General features: G+C 42.4%; 1 protein-coding gene across 2 annotated transcripts in view; it reads left to right on the forward strand.

Moving 5' to 3' along the window:
- HIBCH (3-hydroxyisobutyryl-CoA hydrolase) overlaps nt 1–21,809 on the forward strand; it is a 340,021-nt gene that overhangs the window by 272,399 nt on the left and 45,813 nt on the right. The window contains exon 12 of one of the 2 annotated variants that reach the window (XM_044305062.1): nt 5,711–5,830. The exons of the other annotated variant lie outside the window; for it this stretch is intronic. Coding sequence (XP_044160997.1) covers nt 5,711–5,830 — 120 coding nt within the window. The remainder of the gene's footprint in view (nt 1–5,710; nt 5,831–21,809) is intronic. 2 annotated transcript variants of the gene reach the window in all.

Raw genomic sequence — 21,809 nt, forward strand, 5'->3', positions numbered from 1 at the left:
TGTTAAGGCCTCAGAGGTTTGTTAGTGAGGATTAATGATCAAACAACATCATAAAAACCAAGAAACACACCAGGCAGGTCAGGGATAAAGTTGTGGAGAAATGTAAAGCTGGGTTATGGTATAAAAATAAAATAAAAATCCCAGCACTATTCAATCCATCATATGAAAATGGAAGGGGTATTGCACAACTGCAAACCTACCTAAACTGACAAACCCTAAGCATACAGCCAGAGCTACTGTGGAATGATTTAGATCAAAGCATATTTCAGTCCAAACCTAAATTCCATTGAGAATCTGTGGCAAGACTTGAAAATTGCTTGTACACAAACTCTATATATCCATTCTAACTGAGCTTGAGCTATTTTGCAAAGAAGAATGGGTAAAAATGTCAGCCTACAAATGTGCAAAGCTGGCAGAGACATAACCCAAAAGACTTTCAGCTGTAATTACAGCGAAAGATGGTTCTACAAAGTATTAACTCAAGGTGGCTAAATACAAGTGCAATTAAAAAAAAAAGTATCATTCTCTTTTCACTTGACATATACTTGCTACTTTTTGTAGGTCTATCACATAAAATCCCAATAAAAAACATCTGTTTGTGGGTGTAACATGAAAAAATGTGGAAAAGGGGTGTGACTACTTTTTCAAAACACTGTAGAAAAATCACCCAGTCCAGATGGCATACACCCCCGTATCAGAAGAAAATTAACTAATGCAATAGACAGACCCTTTCTATTACATTACATGATATTTAAGGACTTGAAAACTATAGGCCAGTAAGTCTAACATCTGTCATGGGTAAACTGAAGATTTTTTTTGAAGAGATTCTATCCTGGAGTATCTTAATGAAAATAAGTGTATAAGACCGTAGCAGTACAGCTTCATGAGGGATCGGTCCTGTCAAGCTAATTTAATCAATTTCTAATTTAATCAAGTTGTAGACTTGACCTGGGTGAGTCAGTGAATGTCATATATCTTGACTTCTCCAAAGCATTTAATACTGTGCCACATAAAAGGTTAGTACATAAAACGAGAATGCTTGCACTGGGGGAAAGTATGTGTAGGTGGGTAAGTATGAGCTAAATGATTCTTGCGCTCGTTTCAACAAGGACAATAATGAAAAGTTTGACAAAACCCTACCCTCTGATGACTTCCATACCTTTACTCTCACCATTACAGATGTTCATAATGTACTGAGCAGTATCAACGCTCACAAGGCTGCTGGCCCTGACTGCATTCCTGGATGTGTGCTTCGAACATGTGCTAAGCAGCTTGCAGGGGTCTTTACTGACATCTTCAACGAGTCGCTTGCCCAGGCAGTATTACCAGCGTGCTTCCAGACCACCTCTATTGTGCCAGTGCCGAAACACTCATCACCAATGTGCCTGAACGATCGTCCCGTAGCACTTACCCCTATAGGTATGAAGTGCTTGTGACTGGTCCTGGCACACCTAAAGTTATGCTTGCCCCTCACACTGGATCCTCACCAATTTGCCTATTGAACTAATAGGAGTACAGAGGATGCTGTATCTACAGCGCTTCACTGTGTGCTCTCACACCTGGATAACAAAATACTTATGCAAAAATGCTGTTTGTTGATTTCAGCTCAGCATTCAATACAGTATTCCCTCCTAGTTGATCACTAAGCTTGTGGATCTTGGAATCAGCAACCCTGTAACTGGATCATGGACTTTTTGACCAACAGACCCCAGCATGTTAGGTCAGGAAATGACTTTTCCACCACTATCACACTCAAAACAGGCACTCCACAGGGCTGTGTGCTGAGCCCGTTCCTCTACTCCCTTTTCACCTATGACTGCAGGCCTAGGTATGGATCCAATTCCATCATTAAGTTTGCAGATGACACCATGGTGATTGGTCTCATCACTGACAATGAGGAGTCTGACTATAGGGAAGAGGTAAAGCACCTAGCTGTGTGGTGCGCTGACAACAACCTGCTCCTGAATACAAGCAAAACAAAAGAGCTCATTGTGGACTTCAGGAAGGAGAAGAGAGACACCCATGACCCCATACACATAAATGGCACAGCTGTTGAACGGGTTTCCAGCTTTAAGTTTCTGGGGACCTATATCTTTGAGAATCTGTCCTGGTCAACCAACATCTCCAGCCTGGTGAAGAAGGCACGTCAGCGGCAATTTTTTTTTTGAGGACACTGAAGAAAAACCACCTGTCTGCTGACATACTGGGTAACTTCTATCACTGTGCGATAGAGAGCATCCTGACCAACTGTGTTACAGTCTGGTATGGGAATTGCTCTGTTGCTGACCGAAAAGTCACTGCAGCGGGTGGTGAAAACTGCACAACACATCATAGGGACTCCACTTCCTGCTATTCAGGATTTTCACAAGAAGAGATGTCTATGTCGGGCACGCATCATTCTTAGGAACTCCTCTCAACCTGCCAATAAACTCTTCCAACTCCTTCCTTCCAGAAGGCGCTACAGGACCCTTCAGACCTAAACCAGCAGGTTTAGGAACAGTTTCTTCCCCACAGCTGTTACCCTACTGAACTCAGTCCCCCGCTGAACCTTTTCATCCACACTCGCTTAACCCTCTACACTCCTGCCCTCCATTCTTCCCAATGAACATGAATGTCATTCATTCTCAATATTCAAAGTATGTTCACATTGGTTACTGCTATAGTTGGGACACTGTCATAGCATAAGTCTCTGTTATAGTACGTACGTACACTTACACTGTTCACCATTATAGTCTGTTCATAGCGCTACTCTTCCTCTTCTGGAGCTATATTCATAGCTTTCTGCAGATCTATTTACTATACATCTGTAAATTTGTATATACGTAGCACATCTGTATAACTGTTCATAGTACATCTGTATATTTGCCATCTGTATAGCAATATAGAAACAGTTCATCTGTTTATATGTATACATCAGTAAATCTGTATATTTGTCCATAGTACATCTGTATATTTGCTCTCTATATAGCAATATAAACACCTGTATACTTAATTTATATGTACATAACTATACCTACTTTCTACACTATCCTTATCTGTATATAACTTGTTTTGTATTGCTGCTCTTTGCACTTCTGATTGGATGCAAACTGTACTTCGTTACCCTGTATTATACATCTGTAATGACAATAAAGTTGAATCAAATCAAGTAAGGGTACTGCCCCACTAGTGTTTTTCTTTTCTGGTGTTGTTCCGTCACAGGAGCTCAATACCAGAAAATAACTTATCAGTTTTATCCCTATGCATTCTGAATGGTGAGAAATCCGTTCAGGATGCATCAGTTCAATCACTGAACGGCGTTTTGGATGGAGGAAATACAGCCATGCTGCGGTACTATCTCCGTCCAAAATTCCGGATCAGTTGCCGGAATGCCAGATCAGGCATTAATTGACATAGAAATGTATTAGTGCTGGATCCGGCAATAAAAATACTGCAATGCCGGATCAGTCCTTCCAGTCTGCACATGCGCAGAGCGGTACATATGTAAAAACAAAATAGAAATTGATCCGTTTGTCCGTATGACAAACGGAGAGACGGATCCGTTCTTGCAATGCATTTGTGAGACTGATCCGCATCCGGATCTGTCTACAAATGCTGTCCGTTTGCATGCAGATTGCCTGATCCGGCAGCCAGTTCCGGCAAGCAGTTCCATCGCTGGATCACTCTGCCACATGTGTGAAAGTAGCCTAACTGGCTCAGTGACAGAAAACAAAGGGTGGGTTACCGTCACTAGTGGGGTACCACAGGGATCAGTATTGGGCTATATTTTCTTCAATATACAATACACTACAAAGTTAGGAAAATTTTGGCTTTTGGTTGAAATTTATGGAAAACTTCAAAAGTTCACACTACAATGATATTATATCATAAAAGTAGAGCATTTAAGTAGAAGCATGCAATGATTATTTTCTCATCTCAAACAATTTATTGAAACAAAAGCCAACAACCGTGGTGGGTATACCCCTGCAAAAAAATTACAATGTCTCAAAAACTTGACATGTAGCCTTGAGAATCAATTCCAGCTTGACAACAACGTCTCATGCTTTTCACAAGTCAACTTATAGTCTGCTGAGGCATGGCATCCCACTCTTCTTGAAGGGCGGTTTTGGGGTACAGAAATATGAGCCTCTACACCACAACTGAGCTGATCCCATAGGTTTTCAATAGGATTCAGGTCTGGCGAAAGTGCATTTAAGGTACCCCAATCGCCTGCAGCCGTTACCTAATGATGGAATGATGGATTTAATGTGCCTGGAGTTGTGTGGCATTCATCATTCAGTTCCGCAGGGCATTGTTCACAATTAGGCGGTCATCAGTGTGGGATGTGGCCAAAGGACGTCCACTTCTATACCTTTCTGTGACTCTTCTAGTCTTTCTGTTGCAACCTACTGATGACACTCCGTAACACTCTAAGCTCACTGGCCACTTCCATCTGAGAACATCCTGCTTGAAGCCTCGCAATGGCGAGTTACTGTTGATTAATTGTTGGGTGTCAAAATGTGAACACATGATGAGGATGACTGTTTAAATACCAATTCTAATTGAACCAGGACATTTATTGGGCGATTCATGGATCAAACACCTGTTGTGAATTGTGCCGTTAAGCTTCTTGTAAGAGAACAGCAAGTTGTGCAAAAAGTACTGAAATACTGAACAGTTGGACATGTGCATTTTAGGTTCGTCCTGAAATTTCACCCACAAACCACATATCCCTAACTTTTTGTAAGATGACTGAGATCTAATAACTATGTATAAATATATCAGGGGTCAGTACAGAGATCTCTCCCATCGTCGATTTATTCCCAGCACTGTGACTGTGACAAGGGGGCATTCTCTGCTTCTAGAGGAAAGAAGGTTTCTACACAAACATAGGAGAGGATTCTTTACTGTAAGAGCAGTGAAACTATTAAACTCTCTGCCAGAGCAAGTGGCGATGGTGAACTTACTAAAAGAGTTCAAGAGGTGTCTGGTTGTACTGCTCTTAACAGTACACCCCTCACATCTTTTTAAGTATTTTATTATATCTTTTAATGGGACAACATTGAAGATATGACACTTTGATACAATGTAAAGTAGACAGTGTACAGCTTGTATAACAGTGTAAATCTGGTGTGCTGTCAAAATAACTCAACACACAACCATTAATGTCTAAACCTCTGGCAACAAAAGGGAGAACATCCCTAAGTAAAAATGGCCAAATTGTGCCCAAAGTGTCAATATTTTGTGTGGCCACCATTATTTTTCAGCACTGCCTTAACTCTTTTGGGCATGGAATTCACTAGAGCTTCACAGGTTGCCACTGGAATCCTTTTCCACTCCTCCATGACATGCTTGGGCACAAGTGACACCAGCACAGGGGTATTTAGACCGGAATATAAATCACCGGTCTTAAATAACCCCTTTGTTACTATATTAGGGCATGTTCTAATATTTTCGAGACCACAAAAAATATGGATTTGTGCATGACCCCGTAGAATTAAATAGGTCAGTGTGCTATCCTCAAAAAAATGCATATAGCGCACGGATGAAAAATACTCCGTATGCATGAAGCCTTATGTGCTTATTAGGGGGCAATATCAGTGCCTTGGAAGTTTTTCACTACTTTGTTTTTTCATGTTTATACCAATTTTTTCTGTAGCCATGAAATTAGAAGCTTTTTAATTTTTCCGTTTATTGCATTGCAGCTTTCATGCTATTTTTCTTTTTATAGACTCTTTCGAAAATGTCTCCAACTTCTTTGAAACTAACATTTAGACAATTGAAATATGGATCTTCCTTAACTCTGCAAGAAGTTCTAACTATGGAATATAGACTAAGCCAGGCAAGCATGGTAAGAAAATCTAAACATGTTAATCTAATATGTTGGATTTCACTACAATAAGGTAAAATATATTTCCACAGAGCTATTTGCACAGACAGACCCTGAAAGGGGTTTTGTCACTTACAGTGAGGAACAGAAGTATTTGAACACCCTGCGATTATGCAAGTTCTCCCACTTAGAAATCATGGAGGGGTCTAAAATTCACATTGTAGGTGCATTCCCACTCTGAGAGACAGAATAAAATAAAATAAAAATCTGAAAATCACATTGTATGATCTTTTTAAAGAATTTATTTGTCTTGCACTGCTGAACAGTATTTGAACACCTGAGAAACAAAAAGAATTCTGGCTCTCAAAGACCTGTTACTGTGCCTAGAAAGTCCACCTCTACTCCACTCATTAATGTAACTTAGTAGCACCTGTCTGAGCTCTTTAAAAACCCCTGTTCACCCCACAGTCAGTCAGACGCCTACTACTAACATGGGCAAGACCAAAGAGCTGTCAAAAGACACCAGAGACAAAATTGTGAACCTCGACAAGGCTGGAAAGGGCTATGGGGCAATTGCCAAGCAGCTTGGTGAAAATTGGTCAACTGTTGGAGCAATTGTTAGAAAATGGAAGAGGCTAAAGACGACTCCCTCGGACTGGGGCTCCATGCATGATCTAACCTCGTGGGATATCACTGATGATAAGAAAGGTGAGGAATCAGCCCAGAACTACAAGGGAGGAGCTGGTCAATGACACGAAGAGAGCTGGGACCACAGTTTCAAAGATCACTGTCGGTAGAACACTACGCCATCATGGTTTTAAATCATGCATTGCACGGAAGGTTCCCCTGCTCAAGTAATCACACGTGACAGGCCCATCTGAAGTTTGCCAATGACCATTCGGATGATCCAGAGGAGGCATGAGACAAAGTCATGAGACCATAGTAGAACTTTTTGGTCTAAACTTCACTCGTCTTATTTGGAGGAAAAAGAAGGATCAGTTGCATCCCAAGAACACCATCCCTACTGTGAAGCATGGGTGTGGTAACATCATGCTTTGGGGGTGCTTTTCTGCGAAGGGGACAGGACGACTGCACTGTATTAAGGAGAGGATGAATGGGGCCATTTATTGTGAGATTTTGAGCAACAGCCTCCTTCCCTCAGTCAGAGCATTGAAGATGGGTCATGGCTGGGTCTTCCAACATGACAAACAACGATCCGAAGCACAGAGCCAGGATAACCAAGGAGTGGCTCCGTAAGAAGCCTATCAAGGTTCTGGAGTGGCCTAGCCAGTCTCCAGACCTAAATCCAATAGAACATCTTTGGAAGGAGCTGAAACTCGGTGTTGCTCAGCGACTGCCCCGAAACCTAACAGATCTAGATGAGATCTGTGTGGAGGAGTGGGCCAAAATCCCTGTTGCAGTGTGTGTAAACCTGGTCAAGAACTATAGGAAACATTTGACCTCTGAAATTGCAAAAGACTTCTGTACCAAATATTAACACTGATTTTCTCAGGTGTTCAAATACTTATGTTCAGCAGTGCAAGACAAATACATTCTTTCAAAAATCATACAATGTGATTTCCTGAATTTATATTTTATTTATTCTCTCCGAGTGGGAATGCACTTACAATGTGAATCTCAGACCCCTCCATGATTTCTAAGTGGAAAAACTTGCAAAATCGCAGGGTGTTCAAATACTTCTGTTCCTCACTGTAAGCAAATAGCAATTTTTATGCAGAGAAAGTTAATACAAGCCACATAGGCTGGTGCTTAGTGCTGAGTACTACTGGTACTGAGCTTATTACTGCAGTGCTGCTCCCTTTTGCTAAAAGGTGGATAACCCCTTTAACCTTAATCCTGTGCTGTCAGCCATCATGCTAATATCAAATGACTCCATTGAAACCTCTGAATTATTTGAAATAGTAATGTGCTACCCTGCAACTATTCCTCGCTGTTGTGCTTATGAAGTAATGTTATTAAGGTTAAAATACCTTATCACAGATTTTATATCCAGCTCTGCTTTAAAAAAAATATTAGACTGGGGGTTAAAGAGTGGCTAGGCAGCCGAGGAAGATGGCAGAATAACTCTTGACCTCCGTCTCTACTGCAGCGACAATAACCAGTAAAGCTTGCTAAAGTGACCCCTCTCACCCTAATCTCATTCCTGTACCTCATAAACCTACGCCCATGATGCCGAGAGGGAAAATAAACCACATAGCACAAGGAAAGCTTGACTTCTTCTTCCAGCAGGAGCATATCAAAGATGGTGCCGAGACCAGCGCACGCTCCTCTCCTTCCTTTAACATAATTGACCCTAACACATGTGGATTTAACTTTTTACAATTAGTCAGCGACTACTAGTTGCCTTCTTTTAACATATCTTCAAATAATGTATAAAACATAACTTTTATTATTGGTCACTAAAAGTATCTTGGACCATTGTTGGTAATAGTAAAACTCTCAGTTGTGTTCCCTCTGTTAGTTAGTACATCACAGGGATGTACTATGTTGCTACTGATATACATTGGGAGGCTAGTATCTCCGCACTAGCTCTAGACTCTTCCCTCTGAACTTATTTATCAGCAGTACTCATTCCATATTTAATGGTAACATAGAGCTCACTCCTGAATCTAAAACCACCTCAAACATTCCCCCCCAACATGTTTCGCCAGCTAACCTGGCGTCTTCAGGGGATCGGGCAGTATCGTGTTTGGGGGCGTGGTGCAGATCTTTTATAACCTTCTCTCCTCCTGTTTTTTCATTTATCCTATCGCATTAAGCGTTATATTTTTAGGGGAGTGGTTACAACATAGTTTAGCCACTATTGGTGTGGCTAGTGTCCTCCCATCGTCCGTGTCTCTCCTCATCCTTGCTCTCGCGTTAGTTAGTTGAGTTTCGCGCATGTCCGCGATCTTCTATTCCGTCGTCCAGCTTGTTACTCAACTGCGCATGTCATTGAACTTGGTTTCTTACCAATCTTTTTCCTTTATTGCGTAGACTCACTGACTTGGTCTCAGCACTTCTGACCTACTTCACTGCACAGGCGCACAGACTTAGAAGTTATCTCATTCACCCCTTTGTAGATTCACTGTATTTGTCTATATGTTAGCAACTAAGTGCTCTTTCACACTTGCAGTCTTGTCTTCCGGCATAGAGTTCCGTCGTCGGGGCTCTATGCCGGAAGAATCCTGATCAGGATTATCCTAATGCATTCTGAATGGAGTGAAATCCGTTCAGGATGCATCAGGATGTCTGCAGTTCCGGAACGGAACGTTTTTTGGCCGGAGAAAATACTGCAGCATGCTGCGCTTTTTGCTCCGGCCAAAAATCCTGAAGACTTGCCGCAAGGCCGGATCCGGAATTAATGCCCATTGAAAGGCATGGATCCGGCCTTAAGCTAAACGTCGTTTCGGCGCATTGCCGGATACGACGTTTAGCTTTTTCTCAATGGTTACCATGGCTGCCGGGACGCTAAAGTCCTGGCAGCCATGGTAAAGTGTAGTGGGGAGCGGGCGAGCAGCATACTTACCGTCCGTGCGGCTCCCGGGGCGCTCCAGAGTGACGTCAGGGCGCCCCAAACATGGCACGTCATCCATGCGCATGGGGCGCTCTGACATCATTCTGGAGCGCCCCAGGAGCCGCACGGACGGCAAGTATGCCGCTCCCCCGCTCCCACTATGGCAACCAGGACTTTAATAGCGTCCTGGCTGCCATAGTAACACTGAAAGCATTTTGAAGACATGCTTTCAGTACACTTGCGTTTTTCCGGATCCGGCGTGTACCTCCGGCAAGTGGAGTACACGCCTGATCCGGACAACGCAAGTGTGAAAGAGGTAAGGCTAACTTCACATTAGCGTTTTTCTTTTCCGGCATAGAGTTCCGTCACAGGGGCTCTATACCGGAAAATAACTGATCAGGTATATCCCCATGCATTCTGAATGGAGAGTAATCCGTTCTGGATGCATCAGGATGTCTTCAGTTCAGTCATTTTGACTGATCAGGCAAAAGAGAAAACCGTAGCGTGCTACGGTTTTATCTCTGGCGACAAAAACTGAAGACTTGCCTGAATGCCGGATCCGGCATTTTTTTTCATAGGAATGTATTAGTGCCGGATCCGGCATTCGAAATACCGGAATGCCGGATCCGTCCTTCCGGTCTGCGCGTTTTAGATCTCTAAAAATGAGAAAAAAAGAAATACCTGATCCGTTTTGCCTGATGACACCAGAAAAAACTGATCCGGCACTGCAATTTTTCAGACTGATCAGGATCCTGATCAGTCTGAAAAATGCCTGATCAGTCAGAAAAAATTACATGCGTTTGCATACAGTTTGCCTGATCAGACCGGCAGTTCAGGCAACGGAACTGCCTGCCGGAATCAAACAACCCAAGTGTAAAAATACCCTTAATCATATCCTCAATGTTTATCTGTCAATAAAGATTCACTAAATACATGATTGGTTCCCTTATATATGTAGTTTATATAACTGTGATTTACTATTAATGAATTTGAAATCATGATCTATGAGATGAATCTCATATGCATTGTTGATATGAACTATGATTTAGCTAAAGTGATTAGGAATCATAATCATGTTAATAATCATAATTATGGACTCTAAATATATTATTTAGCCTTCATCAGTTATTAATGAGGACTGATGAATTTATCATTCATGAGTTGTATTTATTATGTTATTTACAGTGATCTGCAATATTCAATACTTGATTAGTAGTATTTATAATCATAATTGATATTTATGAGTTAGGGGAAAGAAGGAGGGGGGGATCACAGAGAGGGAGCCTGAGAGAGAAGGGAGGTCTTAGGGAATTAGAAGGAGACATATATTCTAGTATTATTTTCCTACACCACGACTAGATATTATATATAGTGAAATGGTCCTCTTAAGCATTACTCAGTGTTTATTATGATAATAGTTGTTGCCGCTTTTTAGAGGAATGGAGCAAAAGTGAATTCCTGATTCAGGCCCTGAGGGGCAAGACTTTTGATTCGATAAATCCATCTCGCCTCTTCTTGCTGGAGCTTATTGTCGATATTGCCTTTTCTTAGGCCTAGTGATATCTTGGTTATGCCCCAGAATCTGATGCTGGTCACATTACCCTTATGTACATTTCGTACATGTCTCGACACCGGCGTATCAGCTTCGGTGTTGATGTCACTTAGGTGTTTAGATATACGCCTTCTCAATTCTTGTACCGTTTTTCCAATGTATAATTTCGGACATCCACACCTGATGGCATATATTACACCAGTTGTCTTACAGTTGATGGACTGTTAAATCTGATATTTTTTTTATTTATTATCAGTTGGGTTCCCGAATTCTCTTTGCAATATAATTTTGCTGCAAAAGTTGCAGTCTCCGCATGGATATGATCCAGTAGTGGTTAGCCATGTGATTTTATTATTTTTCTTATGAGTCCACTGAAAGTGACTATGCACTAGATTTTCTTTTAAAGTAGTGCCTCTCCTATAAGTCACCGTTGGATATTTAGAAATTATATCTTTCAGATCATCATCTGCTCTCAAGATATGCCAGTGGCATTGCAGAATTTGTTTCACTTTCAGATGTTGTATGTCAAACGTTCCAATGCATCGTACAACAACTTCACGAAGAAAAAGAAAATCGCAGACGTGTGCGAGACTCAACTAACTAACGCGAGGGCGGGGTCAGGACGAGGAGAGACACAGAGGATGGGAGGAGAGGTAGAGTACTACCTACACCAATACTGACTAAGCTACGTTGTAACCACTCCCCTAAAAATATAACGCTTAGAGCGATAGGATAAATGAAAAAGAAGGAGGAGAGAAGGTTATAAAAGATCTGTACCACGCCCCCAAACACGATACTGCCCGATCCCCTGAAGACGCTAGGTTAGCTTGCGAAACATGTTGGGGGGCAGTGTTTGAGGTGGTTTTAGATTCAGGAGTGAGCTCTATGTTACCATTAAATATGGAATGATACATAAGTACATGATGCATAAGTTCAGAGGGAAGAGTCTAGAGCTAGTGCAGCTACTAGCCTTCCAATGTATATCAGTAGCAACATAGTATCACAGTGATGTACTAACATAGAGGGAAAACAACAGAGAGTTTTAATATTACTAACAATGGTCCAAGAAGATACTTTTAGGTGCAGTGGCTGCATTGCCTGAACTCATTTGCGCACCGGGAAGACGTTCCGTAGCACTGTTACGGGCAAGGAATATTCTATCCATCATTTCATTAACTGCCGCACCCGTGGGGTGATATATTTCCTGACATGCGAATGCGGTAGGGCATATGTGGGCAAGACCATTCGTGAGCTCCGTAGAAGAGTTGGCGAACATTTAAACAATATTTCTAAGGCCAAAGATACACCTGTGGCCAATCACATTCATAGCCACCATAATGGGGAAGCCTGTATATCAGTAATGGGTATTGATCGTGTTTTTCCTCCACGGCGTGGGGGGGATTGGGACCGCGCCATTCTCCAACGAGAGATTCGTTGGATTTATTATTTAAAAACTATGGCCCCATTAGGCTTGAATGAACAACAGAATTTCAGTTGTTACATTTGAAAATTGTCTTTGTTCCATATTATGCATTGCTCTGGTTTCTTTTGTTGCTCTGGTCCCTATAGTGAAGTCCAGCTAATTAGTTCTCTGATTGAGGCTGGTGTCCCCTCAGCCAGCCATTTATAGCTCTGTATTATTAATATTTTAAATAAAGTTACTAGGGGCTTTGTTACACTACATGGTCCAATCACCACCCATGACACCCTGGCTCATTAGCCTGAGAAGTCTGGGTTGCTTTACATACAGCCCGCCCCCCTGACTGCACGTCTAACCGCCCCTACTGTGGCACGCATGCGTTTGGAGGATGCGGCTTGTTTGCGGTGCTGAGCTCCTTTGTCGGTCTGGTCCGATCATGCAATGTAGTCACGTGACCCCTAGATGGCGTCGCGGACCTTGGGGCGCATCGCCGCAATGCGCCGCCTCTCTTCCCTGCGTTCCACCGGTCACGCGACTTCCTTTACCTGGAGTCATGTGGTCGGAAGTGGGGCGGGTCCGGGATACTGGCGTGCTGGTCCATGTATTTAAAAGCGCTGACAGGTAAGCGCCCTTTGCTGACAGCCGATTTGGATAATATTTATCCTGGATCATATCTGGACTCCCGCAGGCATCACCCACTGGTGAGCCTGCATTCAAGCTACTTGTGGTTTTGGCTCCACTGGCCGGGCCCCTTCTATATTTGCTGGAACATTTGTATACTAGCTTTAACCACTGCGTGCTTGTCTCTACAACCCTCCCCTTTCCCCTCTTTTTGCTTTTTGGCAATGCAAGCTCCATCATTAGCTTGTCATTGCATATGTACATCTCCCCTGATGAGTTCGTCCTGAATGAAACGTGACACGTCGTGAGTTTACCTTTTTTATAGGGTGTACTAGGGATTCCACCTGCTTTTAGGGATAGGTATCCGGACGGGGATGCTCCTTGCGGGGCAAGTACCTTGTGTAGGCAGGTAGGGTAATTTAGTCCCTGCCCCTTCACCAGGGTGTACTAGGGATTTCTTGTTCCCATCTCCTGCCTTTGCTGAGGTTTTTACGTTGGCATCATCTCTGTATGGTAACACATCAACCTAATCTATCATATGGGAGGTTGCATCCATCCAAGTGACACCATCCACACCTACAGCATTTGATGGGTGAAAACGTTCCTTTTGTTTGTTACCTGTGTTACCATTCAATGTGTGTGTGTCCAGACCCATTTGGGCTGCCTTCATGTTAGTTTGTCTGCTAGGCCCTCTGGGCTAGTGCTTTACATCAGTGCTACACATTTTTTTAATTTAGTAATAAATGTTAAGTTTTACCCCTTTGTCCCCTAGAGGATCAGTATATTTTGTCACTTATTATTGGGAGTAATCTTTCAAGTCCATTTACTTGGTGTCCTGTTCTCACAACATGTACCCCCGGGGTCTGTATGCAGTTCAACAGGCAGATATCACCATTCTACTAGTTAATAAGATGAGACTTGTTTCTGTAGTCTGTGGTTTTTATTAACCGGCAGTAGATAAGGTAAACTATAGGAAAATGAACATACAAGAACTGAGTATACAGCACAATGTACACAAAACCAATACAAAAACATAAATAAATCCCTTACCGACGATTCTTTAGTAAGAGACACACAATGTGCAGCTGCTCCTTCCATGAGGTGAGGAGAAAAGGAAGCAGGAGCCTGTCTCTTTCCCAGAAAGCACTGTGAGCAGGAAGTCAGGTGACCTAATGAATATGCATAACTTAAAAAGGCAGAAGATGCACTTACAGCTAAAGGTCACTAGATGGTGCTGAAGACACACACATGAGCACTCACATTAACAACTATGCATAGAAGACAGTACACTCCCCGCTTGATATCAGCCGATGTCACTATTAGAGTCCTCAACAGATAACAGTAGGATCAGTTCGGAAGTAGGTCTGATAAACAGTTTGGTCTCATTTTGTTTGAAAATCTTGACCTCAACTTTACGGACATGTCTGTCTTCACTTGGGAACACTTTAGTAATGAGGCCCAAAGGCCAATGATTTCTTTGAGCCTGAGAGTCTTTAACAAGAACAATGTCATCAGGTTTTAGGTTGGGCTTAACTGTGTGCCATTTGGTTCTTGTCTGTAAGGTGGGAAGATATTGCCTCTTCCACCTATTCCAGAAGGTATCGGCAAGGCCTTGCACTTGTCTCCATTGGCGTTTGTAGAGATCCTTGGTGCCAAACTCTCCAGAAGGAGCACTCACTATACCAGTCTTTCGGGTAAGTAGAGAGGCAGGCGTAAGCAGTATTGGATCTCCTGGGTCATTTGATATCGGAGCCAAGGGTCTGGCATTGATAATGGCTGAGACTTCGGCCATAAAGGTTGTAAGGCATTCATGAGAGAGTCTAGCATTACCCACTTGTAGGAAAATAGAGTTCAAGATTCTGCGGGCTATGTGTACTGAGCAGGTGATAGCTCGCACAAGTGACTTCCAGGTGGAAAACCTGATGAAACGGTGACTACCGAGCTGATTGTACGAATTTACAGTGAGTAGTACAGATACCTGGGGGCGGATTTATTTGTCAGAATCTGCATCTAACAGCTCATATGAGTCACAGGCAGAAGAATGTTCTGAATTGTATAGAAAGGCAGGACCCGTGAACCAGACTGTGTCCTTAAGGTGACTGGCAGCAACTGACCTGGTTGCTAAGTCTGCTGGGTTATGGTCAGTAGGTACAAAGTGCCATTGCTTTGGGATAGTGGACCTCCTGATTCTTAACACTCGGTTGTTAACGTAAACGTAAAAACGCCTAGTTTGGTTGTAAATGTAGCCCAGGACCACTTTACTGTCTGTATAAAACTCGGTGTCTCGAATCTCTAGGTTTATCTCTGTTGTAATTAATTCCGCTAGTTCAACGGCTAGTACAGCGGCACAGAGCTCTAGCCTGGGTATTGTATGTTCGAGAAGTGGTGCGAGTTTTGCTTTGCCCATGACAAACCCTGTGTGGCACTGACCTTTGTTATCTATAGTTTTAAAATACGCTACAGCGGCAATTGCTTTGACGGACGCATCAGAGAATACATAGAGTTTTTGTGTTTTTACTTCTGTGGATGGCACAGGAGCGTAAGAACGTGGAACATGCAGGCTAGATAAAGTCTTTAGGGAGTTTCTCCACTCTATCCATAGGTTTCTTTTTTCAGGGGATAGTGGGTGATCCCAATCCAATGTTTCCTGAGTTAAGTCTCTAAGTAGTGATTTGCCCTGGATTGTAACAGGGGCAGTGAATCCTAAGGGATCATAAAGACTGTTTATGGAAGACAGGACACCTCTACGGGTAAAGGGCTTCTCTTCCTGGCTGACTTGGAAGGTAAACGTATCAGATTTTAGATCCCAGAGGAGACCAAGGCTACGTTGTATAGGAAGGGAGTCAGTCCCTAAGTCTAAGCTCTGTAGGTCATTTGAATGGTCTTGAGAGGGAAATGCTTCTATCAGCTGCTTACTATTGGAGGCTATTTTGTGGAGTCTCAGGTTTGAGCATGCAAGCATTTCTTGAGCTCTCTTAAGGAGACTTATTGCACCCTCAACAGTGGGTAGTGATTTTAGACAGTCATCTACATAAAAGTCTCTTTCTACGAATTGTCTGACGTCTGACCCATATTCTAGTTCGCCTTCCTGAGCAGAGTGTCTAAGACCATAAGTTGCAACTGCAGGGGAGGGGCTGTTACCAAAGATATGTACCCGCATGCGGTACTCCGCAATATCTTTTGTGGGGTCATTGTCAACAAACCAAAGAAATCTTAAGAAGTTTCTGTGTTCCTCTTTAACGAGAAAGCAATGAAACATCTGCTGAATGTCTGCCATGAAGGCAACAGAGTCTTTGCGAAAACGAAGCAGTACTCCTAGGAGCTTGTTGTTAAGATCAGGACCTGAGAGCAGGACGTCGTTTAAGGAGACTCCTTCATATTTTGCACTACTCTAATTTGACCCGGTTTCTTTGGGTGGTAAACCCCGAATATGGGTAAATACCAACATTCTTCTGAGTTTTTAAGGGTAGGAGCTACCTCAGCATGACCATTCTCAAATATTTTCCTCATGAACGTAAAGAAGTGGTCTTTCATTTCTGGTTTCTTGTGGAAGCTACGTCTTAGAGAGACAAAACGTCTGTAGACTTGCTCTCTGTTGTTAGGCAAACGTTGCCTTTGAGGCCTGAAGGGAAGGGGTGCTACCCAACAATTTGTTTCATCCTTAGTGATTTCCTTTTGCATGGTTTCTAAAAACAATCTGTCTTCGTGGGACATTGCTACCTGATTGTCCTCCTTGGTCCTTTGGAACACTGAGAAACCTAAGTGGTCTTTGTCACTGTCACAAGCTATGTCGTGGTCTACAGAGTCTATGAAAGAACAAGGTAATTGAGTACTATGTGGCAATTCCTTTATGAGGAAGTTGTTTTTACATGGTTGGAAGATAGAGGGACGTCCATTATCTAATGTGCTTGTAAGCATGCTATTAATGGAAGTTGGTTTGTGTATGCTTCCTAAGCAGACATCTCCTACTATGACCCATCCTAGGTCATGCCTTTGGGCATAAGGAGCATGATGAGGGCCATTAATCTGCTCTCTAGTTTTATGAACTTGTAAGATATCTCTCTCTAGGAGTAGGATTATCTGAGCGTTAGGATCAAGTTTTGGTAAGAGATGGGCTATACGCTGTAAATGGGGGTGATGTATGGCCTTGTGTGTCTCTTTAGTAAGAGACACACAATGTGCAGCTGCTCCTTCCATGAGGTGAGGAGAAAAGGAAGCAGGAGCCTGTCTCTTTCCCAGAAAGCACTGTGAGCAGGAAGTCAGGTGACCTAATGAATATGCATAACTTAAAAAGGCAGAAGATGCACTTACAGCTAAAGGTCACTAGATGGTGCTGAAGACACACACATGAGCACTCACATTAACAACTATGCATAGAAGACAGTACACTTGGCGTTAGAGATCTTTTGTAAAAGATATATATAGATGATATCTTTATCATCTGGGATGGGAACGAGGAGCAGGCCCAAGAATTCTGCACCCATATAAATAACACAGATTGGGGAATCTTTGACCCCAAACTTTAATGATAATCCGATTTCTTGGACATCTCCATCACTAATATAGATGGCCACCTCACAACCAAAACATACTTTAAAGCGGTAGACACGAACAGTTGCATACATTTTTCAAGCTTTCAACATAAAAAATGGCTCCAGAATATCCCCTACAATCAGTACAAGCGAATCAGACATAACGGCACGCAGAATGAGGATTTTTTCCAACAAGCAAAAATCATTCAAAAAAGATTCAGTGATAAGGGATACCCCAAGAAATTAATAAAAGATGCCTACGAAAAAAAGTATCAATTTCACAAAAAACCTGCCTAGAGAGGGGAAAGAAAAAAATGAACCAATCTGAAATGCACCTTAGTCTTATTACCCAATACAGTACATCTAATAAAATTATCCGCTCAATACTAGCCAAACATTGGCATATCTTGCAACAGGACCTCTACCTTGAAAATTGTCTACCAATACAGCCAAGAATAATCTATAGAAGGGTCCCCTACTATCAGGAATATTTTAGTCCCTAGGATGCCGAAGCAGCACAATAAAACTCAAAAGAAAAATGCACATGATCTAAGAGGTAGTTTTCCGCCTTTTAGGACACACCCTTATTTCACCTTAAAGGGAACCTGTCACCGGGATTTTGTGTATAGAGCCGAGGACATGAGCTGCTAGATGGCCACTAGCACATCTGCAATACCCAGTCCCCATAGCTCTGTGTGCTTTTATTGTGTAAAAAAAAAATGATTTGATACATATGCAAATTAACCTGAGATGAGTCCTGTACGTGAGATGATTCAGGGACAGGACTCATCTCAGGGTATTTTGCATATGTATCAAATCGGTTTTTTTACACAATAAAAGCACACAGAGCTATGGGGACTGGGTATTGCAGATGTGCTAGTGGCCATCTAGCAGCCCATGTCCTCGGCTCTATACCTAAAATCCAGGTGACAGGTTCCCTTTTAAGGACCAGGCAATTTTTTGCAAATCTGACCAGTGTCACTTTAAGTGATGATAACTTTAAAACGCTTTGACTTATCCAGGCCATTCTCAGATATATTTTTTTTCATCACATATTGTACTTCATGACACTGGTAAAAAGAAGTAAAAAATAATAATTTTTATTTATAAAAAAAATACAAAATTTACCACAAATTTGTAAAAATTAGCAAATTTCCAAGTTTCAATTTCTCTACTTCTATAATACATCGTAATACCTCCAATAGTTACTTTACATTCCCCATATGTCTACTTCATGTTTGGATCATTTTGGGAATGATATTTTATTTTTTAGGGATGTTACAAGGCAATTTAAAAGCAAATCTTGAAATTTTTCAGAAATTTTCAAAAACCCAATTTTGTAGGCACTTTGCTAGGTTTACATAATAGAAACCACCCAAAAATGCCCCCCCCCCCCATTCTAGAAACTACACCCTCAAGGTATTTTAAAACTGATTTTACAAACTTTGTTAACCCTTTAGGTGTTCCACAAGAATTAATGGAAAATAGAGAGAAATTTTCTAAATTTCACTTTTTTGGCAGATTTTTCATGTTAATATTTTTTTTACTTTTACAAAGCCAAACAAAACTCAAAAATTTATGGCCCTGATTCTTTAGTTCACAGAAACACCCCATATGTGGTCGTAAACTACTGTACGAGCAACACGCAGAAGGAAGGGAATGCCATACAGTTTTTGGAAGGCAGACTTTGCTGGACTGTTTTTTTTACACCATGTCCCATTTGAAGCCCCCCTGATGCAACCCTAGAGTAGAAACTCCATAAAAGTGACCCCATCTAAGAAACTATACCCTCAAGGTATTAAAACTGATTTTGCAAACTTTGTTAACCCTTTAGGTGTTCCACAAGAATTAATGGAAAATAGAGATAACATTTCAAAATGTAACTTTTTTGGCAGATTTTCCATTTGAATCCATTGTTTCCAGTTACAAAGCAAGGGTTAACAGCCAAACAAATCTCAATATTTATGGCCCTGATTCTGTAGTTTACAGAAACACCCCATATGTGGTTGTAAACTGCTGTATGGGCACACAGCAGGGCGCAGAAGGAAAGGAATGCCATACGGTTTTTAGCAGGCAGATTTTGCTGGACTGTTTTTTTGACACCATGTCCCATTTGAAGCCCCCCTGATGCACCCCTAGAGTAGAAACTCCCAAAAAATGACCCCATTTTAGAAAATACATATAATGGCAGTTGGCAGCCGCCAGCTTGCAATGCATCCTGCTATATTCCTCAGTCGAACTGCCCACCTCGCTGCTCTAAAGTGTATGATTCGTATTGTCGACCATACCTCTGTCTGCTGTTCAGCTTGTTATACCTGAGCTATTCAGCTTTGCTGTTCTAACAGCTCCAGCTCTGCTTAAAGGGATTCTGTCACCAGTTTTTGACCCCCACATTCAAAAATATGGTTATGTGCATGGAGCCCTTGTGATTGCTAATGTGGTCTTATAAGCTAAATCTGTAGGCTCATTTAGTGTAAAAAACGTTTTATCTAACCTGTCATTCATCAGATTAAGGTGCCCAGGAGGATGCTCATGTCTCCAAGATGCCTCCCGCCGCCGCCGCCGTTCGTGCCCAGCTCCTCCTTTGCTGTCATCAGCGATGTGCCCAGCTCCTCCTTTGCTGTCATCAGCGCCGCCTTAGAATCCTTTTCAACGCCTCCGGCTCTCCCTCACTCCCCCCTCCTTCTTCTCTAACATCCTGCGCGTGCGCACAGGCCTGTGCCTGATGCGCCCGTGCGGACTTCTCCGTTCAGCTTCATTGAGCGAAGTGCGCATGCGCCGGCACTTCGCTCAACATCCCGATGACCAGAAGGCTGGCGCCAGTGTTCAGGTCATCGGGAGGTTGAGCGAAGTGCCGGTGCATGCGCACTTCGCTCAAAGAAGCTAAACGGAGAAGTCCGCACGGGCCTGTGCGCACGCGCGGGATGTTAGAGAAGAAGGAGGGGGGAGTGAGGGAGAGCCGGAGGCGTTGAAAAGGATTCTAAGGCGGCGCTGATGACAGCAAAGGAGGAGCTGAGCACATCGCTGATGACAGCAAAGGAGGAGCTGGGCACGAACGGCGGCGGGCGGCATCTTGGAGACATGAGCATCCTCCTGGGCACCTTAATCTGATGAATGACAGGTTAGATAAAACGTTTTTTACACTAAATGAGCCTACAGATTTAGCTTATAAGACCACATTAGGAATCACAAGGGCTCCATGCACATAACCATATTTTTGAATGTGGGGGTCAAAAACTGGTGACAGAATCCCTTTAATCACTAACTCAGGTCTGCTTTATCTGACTCTGCTGCTGCGCCTCTTCCATCCAGCGACAGCTCGCTCCACCTGCCTGTATCCCCAGTGCTTGCACTGGGGCGTTCTGGCCTGCTCGGCCAGCTGCCACTTAACTGGGACCACTTTTGCAGTAGCGACCCGGTGTCTCCTCTGCAGCTAAGACCAGCTTCCGCATCTTGAAGCGTGATAAAGGGTGAAGACCAGGGGAACACTTAGATTCTGCTTCTAAGTTTGGCCCAAAGCCAAACCGGTAAGTGGCACAGTGGGTCCACACTTCAACAGGTTACACTACACCCCTCAAGTTATACAAAACAGATTTTACAAACTTTGTTAACTCTTTAGGTGTTCCACAAGAATTAATGGAAAATAAAGATGACATTTCTGAATTTAACTTTTTTGGCAGATTTTCCATTTTAATCCATTTTTTCCAGTTACAAAGCAAGCGATAACAGCCAAACAAAACTCAATATTTATGGCCCTGATTCTGTCGTTTACAGAAACACCCAATATGTGGTCGTAAATTGCTGTATGGGCACATGGCATTGCGCAGAAGTAAAGGAATGCCATACGGTTTTTAGAAGGCAGATTTTGCTGGACTGTTTTTTTTTTTTTTTTTTTTTTACACCATGTCCCAATTGAAGCCCCGCTGATGCACCCCTAGAGTAGAAACTCCCAAAAAGTTGCCTTATTTTGGAAACTACGGGATAAGGTGGCATGTTTGTTGGTACTATTTTAGGGTAAATATGATTTTTGGTGGCTCTATATTACACTTTTTGTGAGGCAAGGTAACAAGAAATAGCTGTTTTGGCGCCGTTAATTTTTTATTTTATTTACAACATTCATCTGACAGGTTAATCATGTGGTACTTTTATAGAGCAGGTTGTCACGGATGCACCAATACCAAATATAACTTTATACTTTTATGATGTTTGTTTCAGTTTTACATAACAAAGCATTTTTTCACATTCTGAAAGACATATTTTTATTTATTTTTTGGGCGACTGTCTTGTGTAGGGGCAAATTTTTTGGGTAGGAGATGATGGTTTGATTGGTACTATTATAGGGTGCAATAAAATTTTTA

Source organism: Bufo gargarizans, chromosome 8, assembly GCF_014858855.1.
Source record: "Bufo gargarizans isolate SCDJY-AF-19 chromosome 8, ASM1485885v1, whole genome shotgun sequence".
NCBI lineage: Eukaryota > Metazoa > Chordata > Amphibia > Anura > Bufonidae > Bufo > Bufo gargarizans.